Source organism: Octopus bimaculoides, chromosome 13, assembly GCF_046866305.1.
Source record: "Octopus bimaculoides isolate indiv1 chromosome 13, ASM4686630v1, whole genome shotgun sequence".
NCBI lineage: Eukaryota > Metazoa > Mollusca > Cephalopoda > Octopoda > Octopodidae > Octopus > Octopus bimaculoides.
Genome location: NC_142940.1, coordinates 37,034,378 through 37,051,877, shown reverse-complemented (window position 1 = coordinate 37,051,877; position 17,500 = coordinate 37,034,378). Strand labels below are relative to the sequence as shown.

The 17,500-nt window shown below is 38.2% G+C and overlaps 1 protein-coding gene across 6 annotated transcripts in view; it reads left to right on the top strand.

Moving 5' to 3' along the window:
• LOC106880839 (uncharacterized) overlaps window positions 1-17,500 on the top strand; it is a 173,531-nt gene that overhangs the window by 133,282 nt on the left and 22,749 nt on the right. For all 6 annotated transcript variants that reach the window (XM_089361647.1, XM_089361650.1, XM_089361646.1 and 3 more), the window contains exon 4: window positions 16,250-16,352. In XM_089361647.1, coding sequence (XP_089217773.1) covers window positions 16,250-16,352 — 103 coding nt within the window. The remainder of the gene's footprint in view (window positions 1-16,249; window positions 16,353-17,500) is intronic.

The following is a 17,500-nucleotide window of genomic DNA, read 5'->3' as shown; positions in this document are numbered from 1 at the left end:
ATTGTTCAAATAATCATAGTGCTTATAGTGGTGGGGGTAGTAGTGTTGATGATGATGGTTGTGTCTACAGTGATGACACTAATGATGATGATGATGATGATCATAAGAATGGTAATGACAGTAACTCCTCCCCTCCCTCATTCACACCTTATCTGTAATTCTGATGAATAAATTTATCAAAGAGGAAACATTGGAATGTTGTAACTGTCATAGTCGTTATTTGAAGGCCTGGCTTGAATGCTTGCAACAGTGTGGGCTCACTAGAGCTCCTGGGTCCAAGTCTGGTGTTAAACAAGGAAAAACTAATTTAGTTTACCACCTCAAGAATAGGTACAGTTTATCCCTAGTGCCCCCCACTAGTTTTTTGCCTACCCAGTTTCAATCACAAGGCATATATCTGAGGCTATGGTAGATGATACTTGGGCCTCCTGGTGTCATGCACTGAGATGAGACATGGGATTGTGGGATTGTAAAGTAAACTTTACTCTATGATTCTTCTAGAATTAGATAAATCTCCTTGTTGAGCCTCCCTGCTAATGTCTGTGCTAGGTGTTTGCAGACGAGATATAGGAAAATTGTTGAGCCCAAGCTTGCTGAAGAACAGTGTGGCTTCTGTCTTGGATGTAAGCTCAATTAACTGTATGGCAAGGCTTTGAGAAATCGTGGGAATATTGTCAAGAGGTGTACCCTTGCTTTGTAGACCTCATGAAGGCATGTAAGTGCATGCTGTGAGACTTACTATGGAGAGGTTTGCAGGAGTTTAAGATTAATGGGCAACTACTGGTTATTGTAAAGCCCAGATATTTGGGTAAATGGATCTAAGTTGAAACCTTTCAAATTGGGTGCTGGACTTTGCTGAGAATATGTATTGTCAATTCTCTTTTTCATAGTTTTTATGAACTGGGTTGACATGTGCAGCTGTTGTGGAAGTAGAAGTTGTGTTACAATCTGTAGGTGTAGGATCAGTTGGGTGATATTTGCGGATGACATAGTGTTACTTGGCTCATCAGAAGATGATCTCCAGCAAGCACTGAATGGGTTCATTGCTGAGTGCTGAAGGCTGTTATGAAAATAAGTGTTGTTGTGACTGAGACACTGTTCCTCTCAAGAAAGTGTTCCCAGTGCACTCTGCATACTAGTGGAACATCACTGAGATAAGTGTGAAGGTTTAAGTGTCTTGGGCCCATATTCATATGTGATGGGAAGCAGGTGTTAGAATTGCAGGTGCTGGTACAGTTAAGTACTAGCTTCAGCATTCAATCCTCGAAAGAGGACAGGTTGGTCAAAAAGTCAAACTTGCTATCTTCAATTTGCATTATGCTCCTCACCTTTCCTATGGTCATGAGTGTTGGATAATGACTGAAAGAGTACAGTCACAGATACAAGCAGCTGAAATAGGATTCCTTTGGAAGATCTCTGGTTTAATGTAACTTGGCAATTAGAGAGTCTCTCTCCAGGTTGAGCTGCTACTTCTCAGTATTGAGAGCACAAGTGATTAGAATTTTGCAGGAAAGAATTGCAAACAGATTCTTCAAGTTGAACCAACCAGACAGAGACTTAGGGGAAGGCCAAGAACAAGATGGTTAGGACCCTATAAAGAAGGTTCTTGAGGACCTCTACACCAACAATCCTCATAGAAATAGAACAGAGAAGGTGGGTGGATGAATGGATTAATAATAAGAATAATAATAGGTTGTGTTATTAAGAAGTTTGTTTCTCAACCATGTGGCTTCCAGTTAGATCCCACTGCATGGCACTTGGGGTAAGTGTCTCTTACTATGACCTTCTGCTGACCAATGTCTTGTATGGGCATACTTATCATATTAGTTTTACCTTCTATGGGCTCTTACAATCTTTCTGTAAATATTTTATAGCCAATATTTTTGTTTGTTTGCCATTGTATCATTCAGGTGGCAAATTGGCAGAATTGTTAGAGTTATTGGATGAAGAACTTTGCAGTTTTTGTTGTGATTTTATGCAGCTTGAGTTCAAACCCTGCTGAGGTCCACTTTGCTTCTCATCTTTTTAGGATAAAAAGAAAAAACACAGAGTAGGGGTGGGGGGTTTCAAAGAATTATTAGAGTAACAGATAAGAAAAATCTGGACATAGTGATTAGTGCAGGGCTTGAAAAGTATGACAATAAGGATTGATGAGTGGAATGAGTCTAGCTAACTTCAAGGAACAGACATCATAGGAGTGGTAGAGAGGGAGCAATGTGCCTGTAGGCCAGAGATTTGAGTGTATCTGTGTGTGACCTTTTGCCATACACATATATGTATTTATGTGTTTGTGTATCCTAGTCTTGACATCATAGAAAAGATGTGAACAAGTGTCACTGTCAAACAAGCAGTGTCATAAGTTTCCAATCTTTTGTGAAAATATGTCTGGCCATGGGAAATATTACCATGGTTGGAAAGAGGTGAGGATTGATGACATGAAAGGTATCCAGCTGTTGAAAATTAGCCTCAATAAATTCTATCTGATCTATGCAAGCATGAATGATGATGTTCATTTGGATGAAGCTGAGACCGTAGCTGAGTAAGATACAAAAAATAAAACATATGCAAGGGAAGAGTTCCAGAGGGATAACATTCTGGGAAGAAGGACTGCCTATGTGGCTGGTATAATTTGTAAGGAAAGGAGTGGCAATATGGCTGATGAGAGATGAGGGAGAAGGGAACATCTGAGTAGGGTTGATCTAAGACTAGCTAGCTCAGATGAGCAAAGGCCATTGTTGTAGTGGTAGAAAGGTCAGAATGAGGAGATACAGTACATCTGTGGGTCAGCGGTTGGAGTATGTTGGTGACTAACTTTATATCAACCAGTCAGGTGAATTTTCTTTAGATGCCACCTGGAATAGATGCAGCTGTGTGTTTCTGAATCAGGTGAAGAATTTTCTGGCCCTCAAGGGGAACTGCAGTTGTTACTAAGATTTTTATTTTGCAAGCAGCAAATCTACAGATATTGGTAATCATGAACTGCCATGCAAAAGTCTGTAGAATTTTTTTTTTAAGAAAAGGTACAGCAGTAATTCTCTTGAATTTTGCTAGTTTATTTATTGCTTATTGTGCTAGTTACCTGCTTTTCTAAACTTATCCTTGAGGTACAAGGCCTGTTGAACCCTTAGTCAGAAGGATTGGTTCCCATGACATCAGAGCATGTTCAAACGCCAGTGGGCCTTTGTGACACATGTCTAGGAACCATCCCTCCTCAAGTCTTGAATGCATTAGCTATAAGACCACCTTCTGTTCTTTGACCCCTAAGTGTGGCCTTCGACAGGTACCTAGTGATAATGTAGCCTAATGTTTGTAGTGATCTTCATGGTTATTGTTGTGGAATATTTGTGTTTAGAGAGGTAGGTGTGATATATTTTTCTTGATTGTGTCTTTTAATGTTGAAGGGGATAAGATTAGCATGACACCCCACTTTCTCAGTTCAGGATCTTCTTGATGTCTTTGTTCATACAGAATTAAGTGTGAGGTAGAAAGGCTGCATGTGGTTGATACTTGTATGTGAAGTGTATTCTTTTATTCTTTTCCTTGTTTCAGTAATTTGGCTGTGGCCATGCTGGAGCACCGTCTTTAGTCAAACAAATTGACCCCAGGACTTATTCTTTGTAAGCCTAGTACTTATTCTATCGTTCTCTTTTGCGTAACCACTAAGTTATGGGGACATAAAGACGCCAACATCAGTTGTCAAGTGATGGGGTGGTGGGGACAAACACAGACACAAAATACATACATATATGATGGGCTTCTTTCAGTTTCTGTCTACCAAATCCACTCACAAGGCTTTGGTTAGCCTGTGGCTATAGTAGAAGACATTTACCCAAGGTGCTTTACAGTGGGACTGAACCCAGAGCCATGTGGTTGGGAAGCAAGCTTCTTACCACACAGCCACAGCTGCACCTGTATGTATAGTTTGTATTGGCTAGTGCTTGTATGTGACCTATATGCACAGGCAGCAGGTGGTTGGTGCTTGTGTGTGGCTTGTATTTATAGGTTGCAGGTGGTTGGTGCTGTGCTTATGATTGGTTTGTATGCATAGGCTACAAGTGGTTGGTGCTTGTGTGTGGCCTCTCTGTATAGACTGCAGGTGTTTGGTGCTTGTGTGTTGCCTGTATGTATAGGCTTCAGGTGGTTGATGCTTGTGTGTAGAAGTTTAAAGAGAAATGTAATGTATCATCTACATAGGACCAGATGTTGAAGGGGTCATCAAGTGGGCTGTTACAGTATAGAATAAAATGTGGGTGACACAACCAAACATTAGGGTACCTTAGAATTGGAGTACTCCAATGGGTCATGATGACATCTCACATTATGATGTAAACATATGCCTGTTCAAAACCCTCTCTGTGCACCTACAGGGTTTATGCATTTACACTAATTTACCTAAAATATGTCCAAGTTTATCTTTTGCCCATTTAATCTCCTAATCATAATTAACCTAAGACATTTCAGGTAAAAGTCAGACCGAAATTCTTTTAGGATCTTTATGGTTCCTGTCACAGATTTTGTATTTTTTTTTCTTTTCAATTTTCTTCTGATTGTTTTTAAATTTGGTTATTTATACCTATTTGGTTTGTATGCTAATTATGAAATTAAATTAATTTTTGCCATAAATTATCAAATAAATGTTAGTAATTTTTAAAGTTTTCAAATACTGGATAATTTTAGCCAATCAAAAGCCCCCATTGTACATACACATGACCATATATCTCACATTGGTGTCTGTCTCCATGGTGACAAGCAAAGCTGTAGTCTGCTCTGTTTTCATTGTAACCAGAATGCTGTATATGCATCACTGTAACACTTTCATCATTGCAACCATCACTATAAATTTTGATGAGAATCACTTTGCGTCTGTCAACTATCATGCAGAAAATGCCGGCTTCTGAGTTGTTTTCTGATTGGCTAAAAATGATCAAACTTTGAATCTCTGTGATAGTTTATCTAAATTCCATTTTTTGGTGGATGAAAACTGAAAAAAACAGTTGTATGAATATATATCATCATCAAATGTCCATTTTCCATGCTGGCATGGGTTGAATGGCTTGACAGAAACTGGCAAGTCCAGGGCCCACACTAGGTTCCATGGTCTGTTTTGGTTTGGTTTCTATGGCTTGATGCCCTTCCTAATGCCAACCACTTCACAGAATGCACTGGGTGCTTTTTACAATATATATATGCAATATACATATGCAAGCAGTATTGTTCATCTCCAATTTTCTGTGAAAGCATATAGCCATGGTAAAAGATATATTTCCTTATTTGGAAATAGGCAGGGGTTGGCAACAGGAAGGGCATCCAGCTGTAGAAAATCTGCCTCAACAAATTCCATTGCATCCCTGCAAGCATGGAAAAGTGGATGCTAAAATATGACAGGCATGGCTGCATGGTAGGAAGTTTTCTACCCAATTATATGGTTCTGGGTTCAGTCCCACTGCGTGGCACTTTGGGCAAGTGTCTTCTACTACTATAGCCTCGGGTCATTCAAAGCCTTGTGAGTGGATTTGGTAGAAAGAAACTGAAAAAAGTCTGTGTGTGTGTGTGTGTGTGTGTTCATGTTTGTCCCCCTCTTCCCACCGTTTCACAACTGACGTTGGTGTGTTTATGTCCCCGTAACTTAGTGGTTTGACAAAAGAGACAGATATAAGTACCAGACTTAGTTTGACTCAAATACTTCAAGGTGGTGCCCCAGTATGACCGCAGTCTAATAACTGAAACAAGTAAAAGATAAAAGATATGTATATATATGTGTGTGTGTGTGCTTTAAAAATGTAGCTTAGTAACTTTAAATGTTTCTTTGGCTTCTGATACTGTATTGACCTGGCTTATTACCAGTAAAAGCTGACGACTTTGTTGTTCTCTATTTAATGAGCAAGTTAGACATGTCACAGCAATGAAAGTTAGGAGTGGTTGTGTGGTAAGTAGCTTGCTTACGAACGACATGGTTTTGGGTTCAGTCCCACTGCATAGCACCTTGAGCAAGTGTCTTCTACTATAGCCTCGGGCCAACCAAAGCCTTATGAGTGAATTTGGTAGGCAGAAACTGAAAGAAGCCCGTTATATATATGTATATATATATGTGTGTATGTATGTGTGTCTGTGTTTGTCCCCCCCCCCCCCAACATCGCTTGACAACCGATGCTGGTGTGTTTACGTCTCCGTAACTTAGCGGTTCGGTAAAAGAGACCTATAGAATAAGTACTAGGCTTACAAAGAGTAAGTCCTGGGGTCGATTTGCTCGACTAAAGGCGGTGCCCCAGCATGGCCACAGTCAAATGACTGAAACAAGTAAAAGAGTAACCTTCTAAGAACTCTCCTATAAACTTCTGAGACTCAATAGATACTGTTACCTCACCACATATAAACTATGCCTGGTTTCCATAGATACTCAGTTACCCCACATCATATATAAACTGTATCTTAGATTCTCTTTTAACCCTTTAACATTTAAACTGGCCATATCCAGCCCAAATATTCTACCTGTTTTATTATGTTCAAACTGGCCAGGTCTGGCCTCTCATACCTACTCTACAATGTCATCCTAACTATAAACAATCATATAGTAAATTACAAGATAATGGCAATGTGAATAAATAAGCATTACATTTAACAGAATAATCTGAATGCTAAAGGGTTAAGCTATTAAGGCCCCCATAGATCCTCTGTTTCCTCACCACATATAAACTGTAGCTCCGTAACCAAATTGTTTTTGAATATATAGTTTTGTTTCATTTTATTTTTTATTTTATTTACACTGACTTTTCTGTGTTTTTTTATTTTTATTTATTTATTTATTTATTTATTTTGCTGAAAATCCATACCCTGCCCCTATTCCTTCCTACTTCATTCTAATGCCTGTGCTACAAGCAATGTAAGAGCTAAATGTGTGTGTGAAATGGTGTTAACTATCATACTCAGAAACCAAATTGAAACGACTAAAATCAATTACTCTGACATTTGGCTCAGTCTTGCGCTGATTTCTTTTCCCACACTAAGCTCACTTGCATCCCACCCACCCTTGCCTTCACTTTCCCATCTACCCCATGCTTACCCTTCCTCTCACACCACCTTCAGGTTGCATTACATCCCCCCTCCCCCCGACTCCACCACTGAATATCTGTTCCTCATGTCTGGCAGTGGTGGTGTCTGTTCTTTCTATGGTAATTCCCAAGTTTCCTCCTGTCCTCTCTAAATACCCTCCCAGTCACCCAAAGCCTAAACTCTCTAAATGTTATACTCAGAGGAATTACTGGTTTCTATCCATCTTTCTCTCTCTCTCACACACACACACACACACACACACACACGCACACACATTCTTCCTTTATTTCTCTCTCTTTCTCCCTCTCTTTTTACCCCCCCCCCCCGCCCCTCGTTACATATACTGAATCTTGGGAAATTATTTCGACATTCAAAATTATTCCCTTCAATGTTTTATTTACACTTATCATCTTCACCCTTACCATCACTCCAACCATTTCCATTGCTGGCACCACCACCACCACCACCACCATCATCATTACCGTCATTACCACTACAACACTACCACTACTTCTATCATCACTACTACCTCAATATCACCACCTCTGTTACCACTACCACCACAGCTGCCATCTTTGGCCATTAGCATCACTTTTTCCTAAAATCACTGCTACCATGTATTTATTTGTGCCTGCCACAATTTCACTTTGAAACCCTTCTGCCACTTTCTGGTGCTATATCTATACATATGAAAGCACGTGGCTCAGTGGTTAGAGTATCAGGCTTACTTACAATCATGAGGTAGTGAGTTCAGTTCCTGGACCAGGCTGTGTGTTGTTTTCTTGAGCTAGACACTTTATTTCACATTGCTCCAGTTTACTCAGCTGACATCACTGGTGCCAAGCTGTGACATCACTGGTGCCAAGCTGTATTGGCGTTTGTCTTTCCCTTGGATAACATCAGTGGCATGGAGAGGGGAAACTGGTATGCATCAGCAACTGCTGGTCTTCCATAAACAACCTTGTCTGGACTTGTGCCTCACAGGGGAACTTTCTGGGTGCAATCCCATGCTCATTCATGACCAAAGGGGATTGTTACTCATTTTTTAGCTAAATATATGGTGTGTATGTGTGTGTGTGTGTGTGTGTATATATATATATATATATATATATATATATATATATATATAATCATCACCATTTAGTGTCCATTGTCCATGCTGGCATGGGTTGGATGGTTTGACCACGGCTGGAAGGCTGCACCAGACTCCAGTCTGATTTGGCATGGTTTCTACAGCTGAATGCCCTTACTAACACCAACATATATATAAGAACACAAATGGGGTTTAAAATTCACAGCAGCTGTTTCAGCTGCACTTTATTGATGCATTCTTTGATTACATCGCAGCAAAAACCTTCCAACATCAGGTAAATTTTAAACACATAAACATGCAAGGTAAAAACTAGAAGATGACATGTTCACCAACTACCATGGTGAATAAGTATGTACTGTATATAATTTTCTACTTTTTAATGAAATGTTTGACATATGGTGTGTGTGTTTGTGTCAGAGGGTTGGGAGTGATTATAACAAGACATTGGAGTAAATATTTTGTGACAAGGGCAACATTTTTAGTGCCCAATCACCTCGCACTGCCTTTCAATACCTAGCATATATAACTCTTCCCTCTCTTTCCACATGGGGTAGCCTTGTGCCTCTGCTAACCTTAGACATCTGTTCCTATCCTGCAATGGCATTTCTTGCCTCCCAACATCTAGCATAAAGCCACCCCAATCTTTACTGCACTCTTCTCCATCAAGAGATCTTTTTTGATAACTCCTTTGACATCTTACTTGTGCCGATAAAATGAAAATGCACCTAGTACACTTCGTAAAGTAGTTAGCATTAGGAAGGGCATCTGGCTGAAGAAACCATGCCAAAGCAGAGGTCAAAGCACAACACAGTCCTCTGAACTGTCAGATCCAATCAAACTACCCAAGCCATGCCAGCATGGGAGACAAACATCAAGTCCTGATGATATATATATATATATATATATATATATATATGGCACAGATGTGGCTGTGTGGTAAGAAGCTTGCTTCTCAACCACATGGTTCTGGGTTCAGTCCCACTGCATGGCACCTTGGGCAAGTGTCTTCTACTATAGCCTCGGGCCAAGCAAAGCCTTGTAAGTGGATTTGGTAGACAGAAACTGAAAGAAACCCATTGTACATATATATATATATATATATATATATATATGTATGTATGTATGTATGTATGTATGTATGTAAATATATGTTTGTGTCGTGTTTGTCCCCACACCATCACTTGCCAACTGATGTTTGTGTGTTTACATACCCTTAGCAGTTCAGCAAAAGAATAAGTACTAGGCTTACAAAGATTAAATCCTGGGGTCAATTTGTTCGACTAAAGGTCTAAAGGAGGTGCTCCAGCATTGCCACAGTCAAATGACTGAAACAAATAAAATATATACATACATATATATATATATATATATATATTTTATTTTATCATAGACTCTCCCATCATCAGACGATATATGAGGGTTCTGTAATGTTTTACTGGATCTCAACATTACCTTTACAGGTGCATAATGTGTCACATGTCAGATAACGAAATGAGCAACACAAAATGAAGTGTTTCGCTAAAGAACAAAACAACGCCAGTCAGGAATGAAAATCACTATCTTGCAGTTGTAAGTGCAACATCCTAACTACTAAGCCACCAGAAGCTAGGTGATTGGGTGCCAAAATGTTGCTCTTGTCACAAGATATTTACTCCAATGTCCTGTTATAATCACTCCCCACCCTCCAACACACACACATCATTTGTCAAACATTCCATTGAAAATCTGTTTTTCAGAAAATTAGAATAAACTTTCCTCTCACATTGTATAATGAACCTATCTTGCTCTACTGCAAAAACTGTCTGGTAACTATCTAAACTGGCTTTCTCATTATATTTAGAATGTTGTGTAGCAAGGCACCATTACATCAGCAGTAATCATTGAACTGTGACAATGACCTAGTTTTGGTTTCCCCTTGGAAACTAACTGCTTCACCTCACTCACTCATGACCATCACAGCTTCCCATTTTTGTCACTCCTGTAAACTTGCTGTGCTTATGTAAGATACCAGATACCATTACATGTGTGGTTTCTGTGTATGATAGATATGTATGTGTGTAGTGTGTGTGTGTATACACACACACACACACTTAGAGGACCATCAATAGTTTTCTTGGATTCTCGTTTATTTATTTATATCTCTCTTTATTTCTGTGTGTTCCTTTCTGTTGAAGAGCATAAGCTCAAAACATAAAAAACTTTCACACCTTTCCAAACTAATACACCTGCTTGTTGTTTATACACCTGTCTTCGTCTTTTGTTTTTTTGTAAATTTCAACTATATATATATAAGTCAGTAAATGGTGGAGTTGTGTTAACCGCACGTGGAGAAATAATAGGAAAATAAAAAATAATAATAATGATAAGGCAAAATTCTAAACTGAAAGCATATTTTAATATAGATGTGTATAAGGAGGATTAAAAAGGATTTCTAACCGGCTTTCATTGCATGGCAAATTTTCAAGAAGAGGGGAAATGAAAATAATGTTTTTTACAAAAATATAAAAAATATATTAAAAAATAAATATACCAATACATTATATTGTCTTTAAGTTTTTAAAGTTCAATGGTAATCCATGTAGATAATTCTTAGATAGATTAGGATGCATGGAATTAAGAATCGTGTTGTGTTTAAAAAAGGTTGAGAGTTTGTGTTAAACAGGAAGTGTGTGTAAGGGAAGACAATTCTGTGGGTTTTATACCTTTTAGTTGGAGTTCTGGACTCTTTGTCAACAGGAAGTTTATGTCTGTTCTTAGAGAAACAAGAAGTAAATTTATATGTATTTCAATGGGTAGGCAAGAGACTACATATAAATTTACTTCTTGTTTCTCTAAGAACAGACATAAACTTCCTGTTGACAAAGAGTCCAGAACTCCAAGTAAAGAATGTAAAACCCACAGAATTGTCTTTCCTTAAACATACTTCCTGTTTTGACACCACACTTCCTGTTTAACACACAAACTCTCAGCCTTTTTTAAACACATGATTCTTAATTCCATGCATCCTAATCTATCTAACAATTATCTACATGGATTACCATTGAACTTTAAAAACTCAAAGACAATATAATGTATTGGTATACTTATTTTTTTATATATTTTTTATATTTTTGTAAAAAACATTATTTTCATTTCCACTCTTCTTGAAAATTTGCCATGCAATGAAAGCCTGTTAGAAATCCTTTTTAATCCTTATACACATCTATATTAAAATATGCTTTCAGTTTAGCATTCTGCCTTATTATTATTATTATTTTTTATTTTCATATATACACACACACACACATATATACACACACACATACATCTGTGTATTTATTAGTGTATATGAAAATGCAAGTGACTTAATCAGGAACTGAGTATTGAAACTAAGACAATGACATGAAGGAAGAGACATTTGTAATCATTTAAAACAACATAAAAATACTTGTTTCCTTTTTATTTATGTCTCTGGAGAGATGCAAGCATGACTGTATGGCTAAGAAGCTTATATCTCAACCACCTAGTTTCTACTATAGCATCAGGTTGGCTAATGCCTTGTGAAGGAATTTGATAGATAGATACTGGAAGCCTTCTTTTTATGTGTGTGTTTGTATGTGAATATTTACAAAACTGTATTGAGCTGTCTTCAGATGATAATATCACATGTCACCATTTGCATTTGAGTGCAAATGGTGAAGCTTGTTGACAATTCCCATCAAACAAATTGTATGTTGTCTCTACATTTTTCAAATTCCTCTAGAGTAAAAAAAAATTCTTTTACTTGAAAAAAAAGAATAGGTCAGTGTTAGCAACTGGAAGTGCATCCAGCCATAAAAACAGATGAGGGTTGTCATATTTTACAAACATATTGTAAGGGTGTGGCAGAATTTAATAAAGTGTTGTTACAATATTATATTATGTGGCAAGCTGGCAGAGTTGCAACCACATCAGACCAAATGCTTAGGATCATTTTCTCTGTCTTTTATGTTCTGAGTTCAAATTCCATCATAATCAGCTTCACCTTTCATTCCTGCGGGATTGATAAAATAAGCACCAGTTGATTACTGGGCTCAATGTAATCAACTTACTCCATCCCCTAAAATTTCTGGCCAAAATTAGAAACCAATATTATATTGGGGTGGAGTGGGGTACAACTTAAGGAACAGTTGTGATTTATGATATGTTGGCTGGGTACAATTTAACAAAATAAGGATACACAACATTATAATCCCTTTGAATTTAATACAAAAATAGAGGTACATGTGTGTGCTTGTGTATCTTCTTGTCTCTAAGAGACAAAACAATTTTAGTAGGAGAGGCTCTGCTGGAACCTTATCCATTTCACAGGTTTGGATGAAATCATCCAGACCCATGAAATGGACAAGCTCTCCGTAGGGCCTCTCACTATCACAATAGAATCATCCATTCTACATAATTGTGTATTGAGTTTTCATTTGAACTATAGTCTTCCCAAATCTATGCTGAACATATCTCTCATATAGATACATTCCTAAGTGCATACGTTGTCAACCCTCGTTGGTTGACCTGATCTTAGAATGTCTCATTCATCATACTCTTGTCATCTGTCACACACAACAGCAGCAAAAAAAAAAAAAAAAAGTCAGCCAGCTTTATGATTATCTTGTCATATCTCCTTCTATGGCTCAATACCATTGCTGCTGCCAACCACTTTACATTAAGGACTGGGTACATTTATATCATGCCACCAGTTTTACAAATATTGCTTGTGGTAGAACTAAACAGTTCTCTTTACCATTTCTTTATTCTTTTCTTTTATTCTGAATGAGTCTTACAGTTGGATACCATCTATATCACCAACAGCTTTACTCTATGGATTATGTGTAGTTTATCTAAAGAGATTAATAGGATTAAGATAAATACCATAAAGTCCTTCACAAATATTGACTTCAAATTTTGACAGAAGGCCAGCAGTTTTGGAGAGGGTTAAGTTGATAACATCAACCCCTGTACTCAGCTGGTACCTATTCTATTGACCCTGAAAGGATGAAATGCAAAGTTGACCTTGGTGGAATTTGAACTCAGAATGAAATACTGCTAAGTGTTTTGCTTGGTGTGCTAACAATTCTGCCAGCTTGCTGCCTTATTTAATCAGAATATTGGTTTCAGATTTTGGCACAGGGCCAGCAATTTAGGGAGAGGGGTAAGTTGATTACATCGACCTCACTGCTCAATTGGTACTTATTTCATTGACTCCAAAAGGATGAAAGGCAAAGTCAATCTCGGTGAAATTTGAACTCAGAATGTAAAGACAGATAAAATGTCACTAAGCATTTTGCCGAGAGTGCTAACAATTCTGCCAGCTTTCCACCTTGTCCTCCACAAATATTCTTTTCTACTCTAGGCACAAGGCCTGAAATTTTTGGGGAGGGGGCCAGTTGATTAGATCGACCCTAGTATGCAACTGGTGCTTAATTTATCGACCCCAAAAGGATGAAAGGCAAAGTTGACCTCAGCGGAATTTGAACTTAGAACGTAAAGACAGACGTAATACCACTAAGCATTTTTTCCAGCATGCTAACGTTTCTGCCAGCTCACCGCCTTATCCTCCACAAATATTAACAACTAATTTGTGTTAATATGCCTCAGGTTAGATAAGTTGCAAAGTGATGTTTTCAACACTTTAATGTTTAAAACACACACACACACTGCTTATTATTTTTATAAATTTTTAATTTATAGCAAATTAGGTTATCATTATCAATTAACATCCACATTTTTCATGCTTGCATGAGTCAGACGGAATTTTGTTGAGGCAAAATGGATGCTCTACCTGTCACCCACCCTCATGTTTCCAAGCAAGGTAATATTTCCCAAGCCTAGACATAGAAATCAAACAACATTGATTGTATGATGGTGATGGTTGTTTACTACAATCATATGATTTCAAGGCAAAAGTACACCACACACATACACACACACACATGTATACACATGTCAAGGTGCTTTCAAGTTCTGTCTACCAAATTTACTCACAAGGCTTTGATTGCGACTGAACCTGAGACACATAGTCGGGAAGCAATCTTTTTAACAAAACAGCATGTCTGTGCATGCAAGTATAGACACACACATTTACAGTTTGTTATTTTTACAAGTTTTTATAAAAATGACAAAATATTCTTATAAATAAAAGACTTTTCAGCTCTTTATGTTCTGAGTTCAAATCCTACCAAGATCAACTTTACCTTAACCCTTCTAGGATTGATAAAGTACTGGGGGCAGATTCCACTAACATTTCTCTTAAATTTCTGGCCATCTACCTCTGTTTGAAACAACAACAGTTGTTGTTGTTATTGAGTGAGAGAGCAACGCACGCCATCAAAGTGACACTGGGGTGCAAATATACCAAGCCCAACATACCTATCATGACTACTCATCTGATAAGGGTACTCTAGGTACATGCATCACAACCATATGTGCATGACAGAATGATCTCATATCAAGATAAAAAGCAGATGACCTTGTGGATGGGGTCCAATTAGAATTTTCTTTAGGTTGATTAGCCCATCCCACTCCAAAGGTCTCTGAACAAGGATTAAGGATGATGAACTAAAACACCCATGTTTCCAGAGGTGAATAATTGAAACCCCCAAGAATCCTTCTTAACACATGGCTATGATTCTCCCCTACTACTCCTCTCATGATTAAAGATGCACATGTCATCAACTGCTAAGGGACCTCTTCAACTGGTTATGGCAAATCCGTAATATTGAGTAGAATATTTGCTGTAGTTCAATTTTTACACTAAGACAAAACATGTACATGTTAATGCTCCTAGTAAGTTAAGATCAGAAGCCTTGAGAGTCACTGCCTGGTACTGCATCAGGGCATTGTATTATTATTATTATTTTATGTTTGACTTTTGCTTTGCATTTGTACAAGTTGGATCCAAGTCTCACCCAGAGACCTCAAGAGACAACAAGTTAGAAGTTCATGTAGGTGTTATGCCTAGGGTACCATATATTTGGATTTGTACATAGTGTTATTCTAGAGAATGTTTAAGAAACCATAAGAAAATTATGTGTTTGTTTTAAAATTTGAGATCACATACACAATATTTTACGTAGGAAATGGGCAGTTCCCATGAGCACTATTATTATTATTATTATTATTCCACCAAGGTCGACTTTGCCTTTCATCCTTTTGGGGTTGATTAATTAAGTGCCAGTGAACCACTGGGGTCGATGTAATTGACTAGTCCCCTCCCCCAAAGTTTCAGGATTATCATTATCATTGAGTGAAGAAGCAGTGCCTGCCATCAAAATGACACTGGGGTACAAATATACGAAGCCCAATATATCCATCATGACTACCTGTCTGTTAAAGGTACACTAGGCACATGCATCACAACCATATGTGCGTAACATGGTGATCTCATATCAAGTTAAACAGTGCACTCAAAATGTCCCTGAATAAGATTTGTTTTCAAAACATCCATGTTTCCAAAAGTGAATTATTCAAACACCAAAGAATTCCCCTCAACACATGGCTATGGTGCTCCCCCACTACTTCTGCTCGTGATCAGAGATGCACATATCATCAGCTGCTAAGGGACATGCTCAACTTAGTTAAGGTCAAACAACAGATGAGCAAATCTGTGGCATTGAGCAGAATATTTGCTGTAGCCCATCTTTTATACCAAGACAAAACAATGTACATGATAACTCTTCCAATCAGTTAGGATCAAAAGCCATGAGAGTCACTACCTGGTACTATTATTATTATTATCATCATCGTCATTGTTGTGGGCTGGCAGAATTGTTAGCACGCCAGGCAAAATATTTGGCAGCAATTCATGTCTTTATATTTCGAGTTCAAATTCTGGCGAGGTTGACTTTGTCTTTCATCCTTTTGGGTAACTTACCCCAATCCCCAAACTTGCTGACCTTGTGCAAAAATTTGAAACCATTGTTATTATTGTTGTTGTTTTTTATGTTTGTATTGTTCTAAGTTTACCCTTTATTTTACTCATTTGGTCTTTGTTTTTTCTTCTTCTTAATTTGTTGAAAAATCAAAAAGTAAAAAATATTCCTCAAAATAAAACTTTAGAACTCGACTACATCTCCATGTTTTCTTTTCTTCCAGACACATATAGTATATTTGGTACAGAAAAAACACGGAGTTTCAAAAAGGTCAATAATTCAACAGTGGACCGTTCTTCGTCGTTAGGAAGCCATGCTTCCCCGCCGTAAGTTATCTCTTCTCTCTCTCTCTCTATTTTTTTCTCGCTTTGTGTGTTGTGTACAAGAAATCTGATACATGCACATGTACACACCCATGCAATACATGTATTACCAGGCTCACACTTGCAGTTCTTATACAAACCAAAGCAATTGCTCATGTGCATGTGATCAGTGTTATAAACAGCACATATAACCACTTACACATACATGTACTAACTCACACCTACGCTTGCTGACTGACACATACACATATACACCCACATTTCATCAGTTTCATGCACACACACACACAGTGTAATCTGCAAGTTCCATCAGGCAGTATTAAAACATTCCTTGTACCCCCCCCCCCCCTCCAAATCCCTGAAACCCATGATAAAGGGATTTCTGTTGGTTTCCAGATATTCAATCACCTGATCTGCCTTATTCAATTATAATGTATGGCTAGCCATCACCAGCAAACAAGGACGAGTTGGTAACTTGTATCACACTTTCTCACTGAATATTTTAGGTGCCAATATAGTCACAATTAAGGTTACAAGCTGGCAGAATTTTTAGCATTCCTAGTGGACTACCTAGTGGCATTTCATCTGTCACTACATTCTGGGTTCATATTCCACCAAGGTTGACTTTATCTTTAATCCTTTTGGTGGTGGTGGTGGTGGGGGGGGGGGGTCATTAAAATAAGTACCAGTTGAGTACTGGGGTTGGTGCATTCGACTTTTAACCCCTTCCCTGAAATTGTTAGTTCTGTGCCAAAATTTGAAACCAATACAATCACAAGCAGACATGGACACCCTCTCAGCACTCTCCTTCTTTGACCCAGTGGTATAACCAGGATGCGACAGTTGGACAGAGAACAAGGAGCTGCATCAGCATCTGGCTGATACCTCTTTACAGCTGAGTGGACTGAAGCAGTGTGAAATGAAGTGCCTCACTTAGGCACAGTGTGTATTACCCTGTCCAGAATTGAACCCATGGCCCTATGATCATGGGCCAAGTACCCTGAACACTGGGCCGTATATCTTCACCTAATTAGAGTCTAAGTGGCTGTGTAGTCCATGGATATACTCTTTTTACTCTTACTCTTTTACTTGTTTCAGTCATTTGACTGTGGCCATGCTGAAGCACCACCTTTAGTCGAGCAAATCGACCC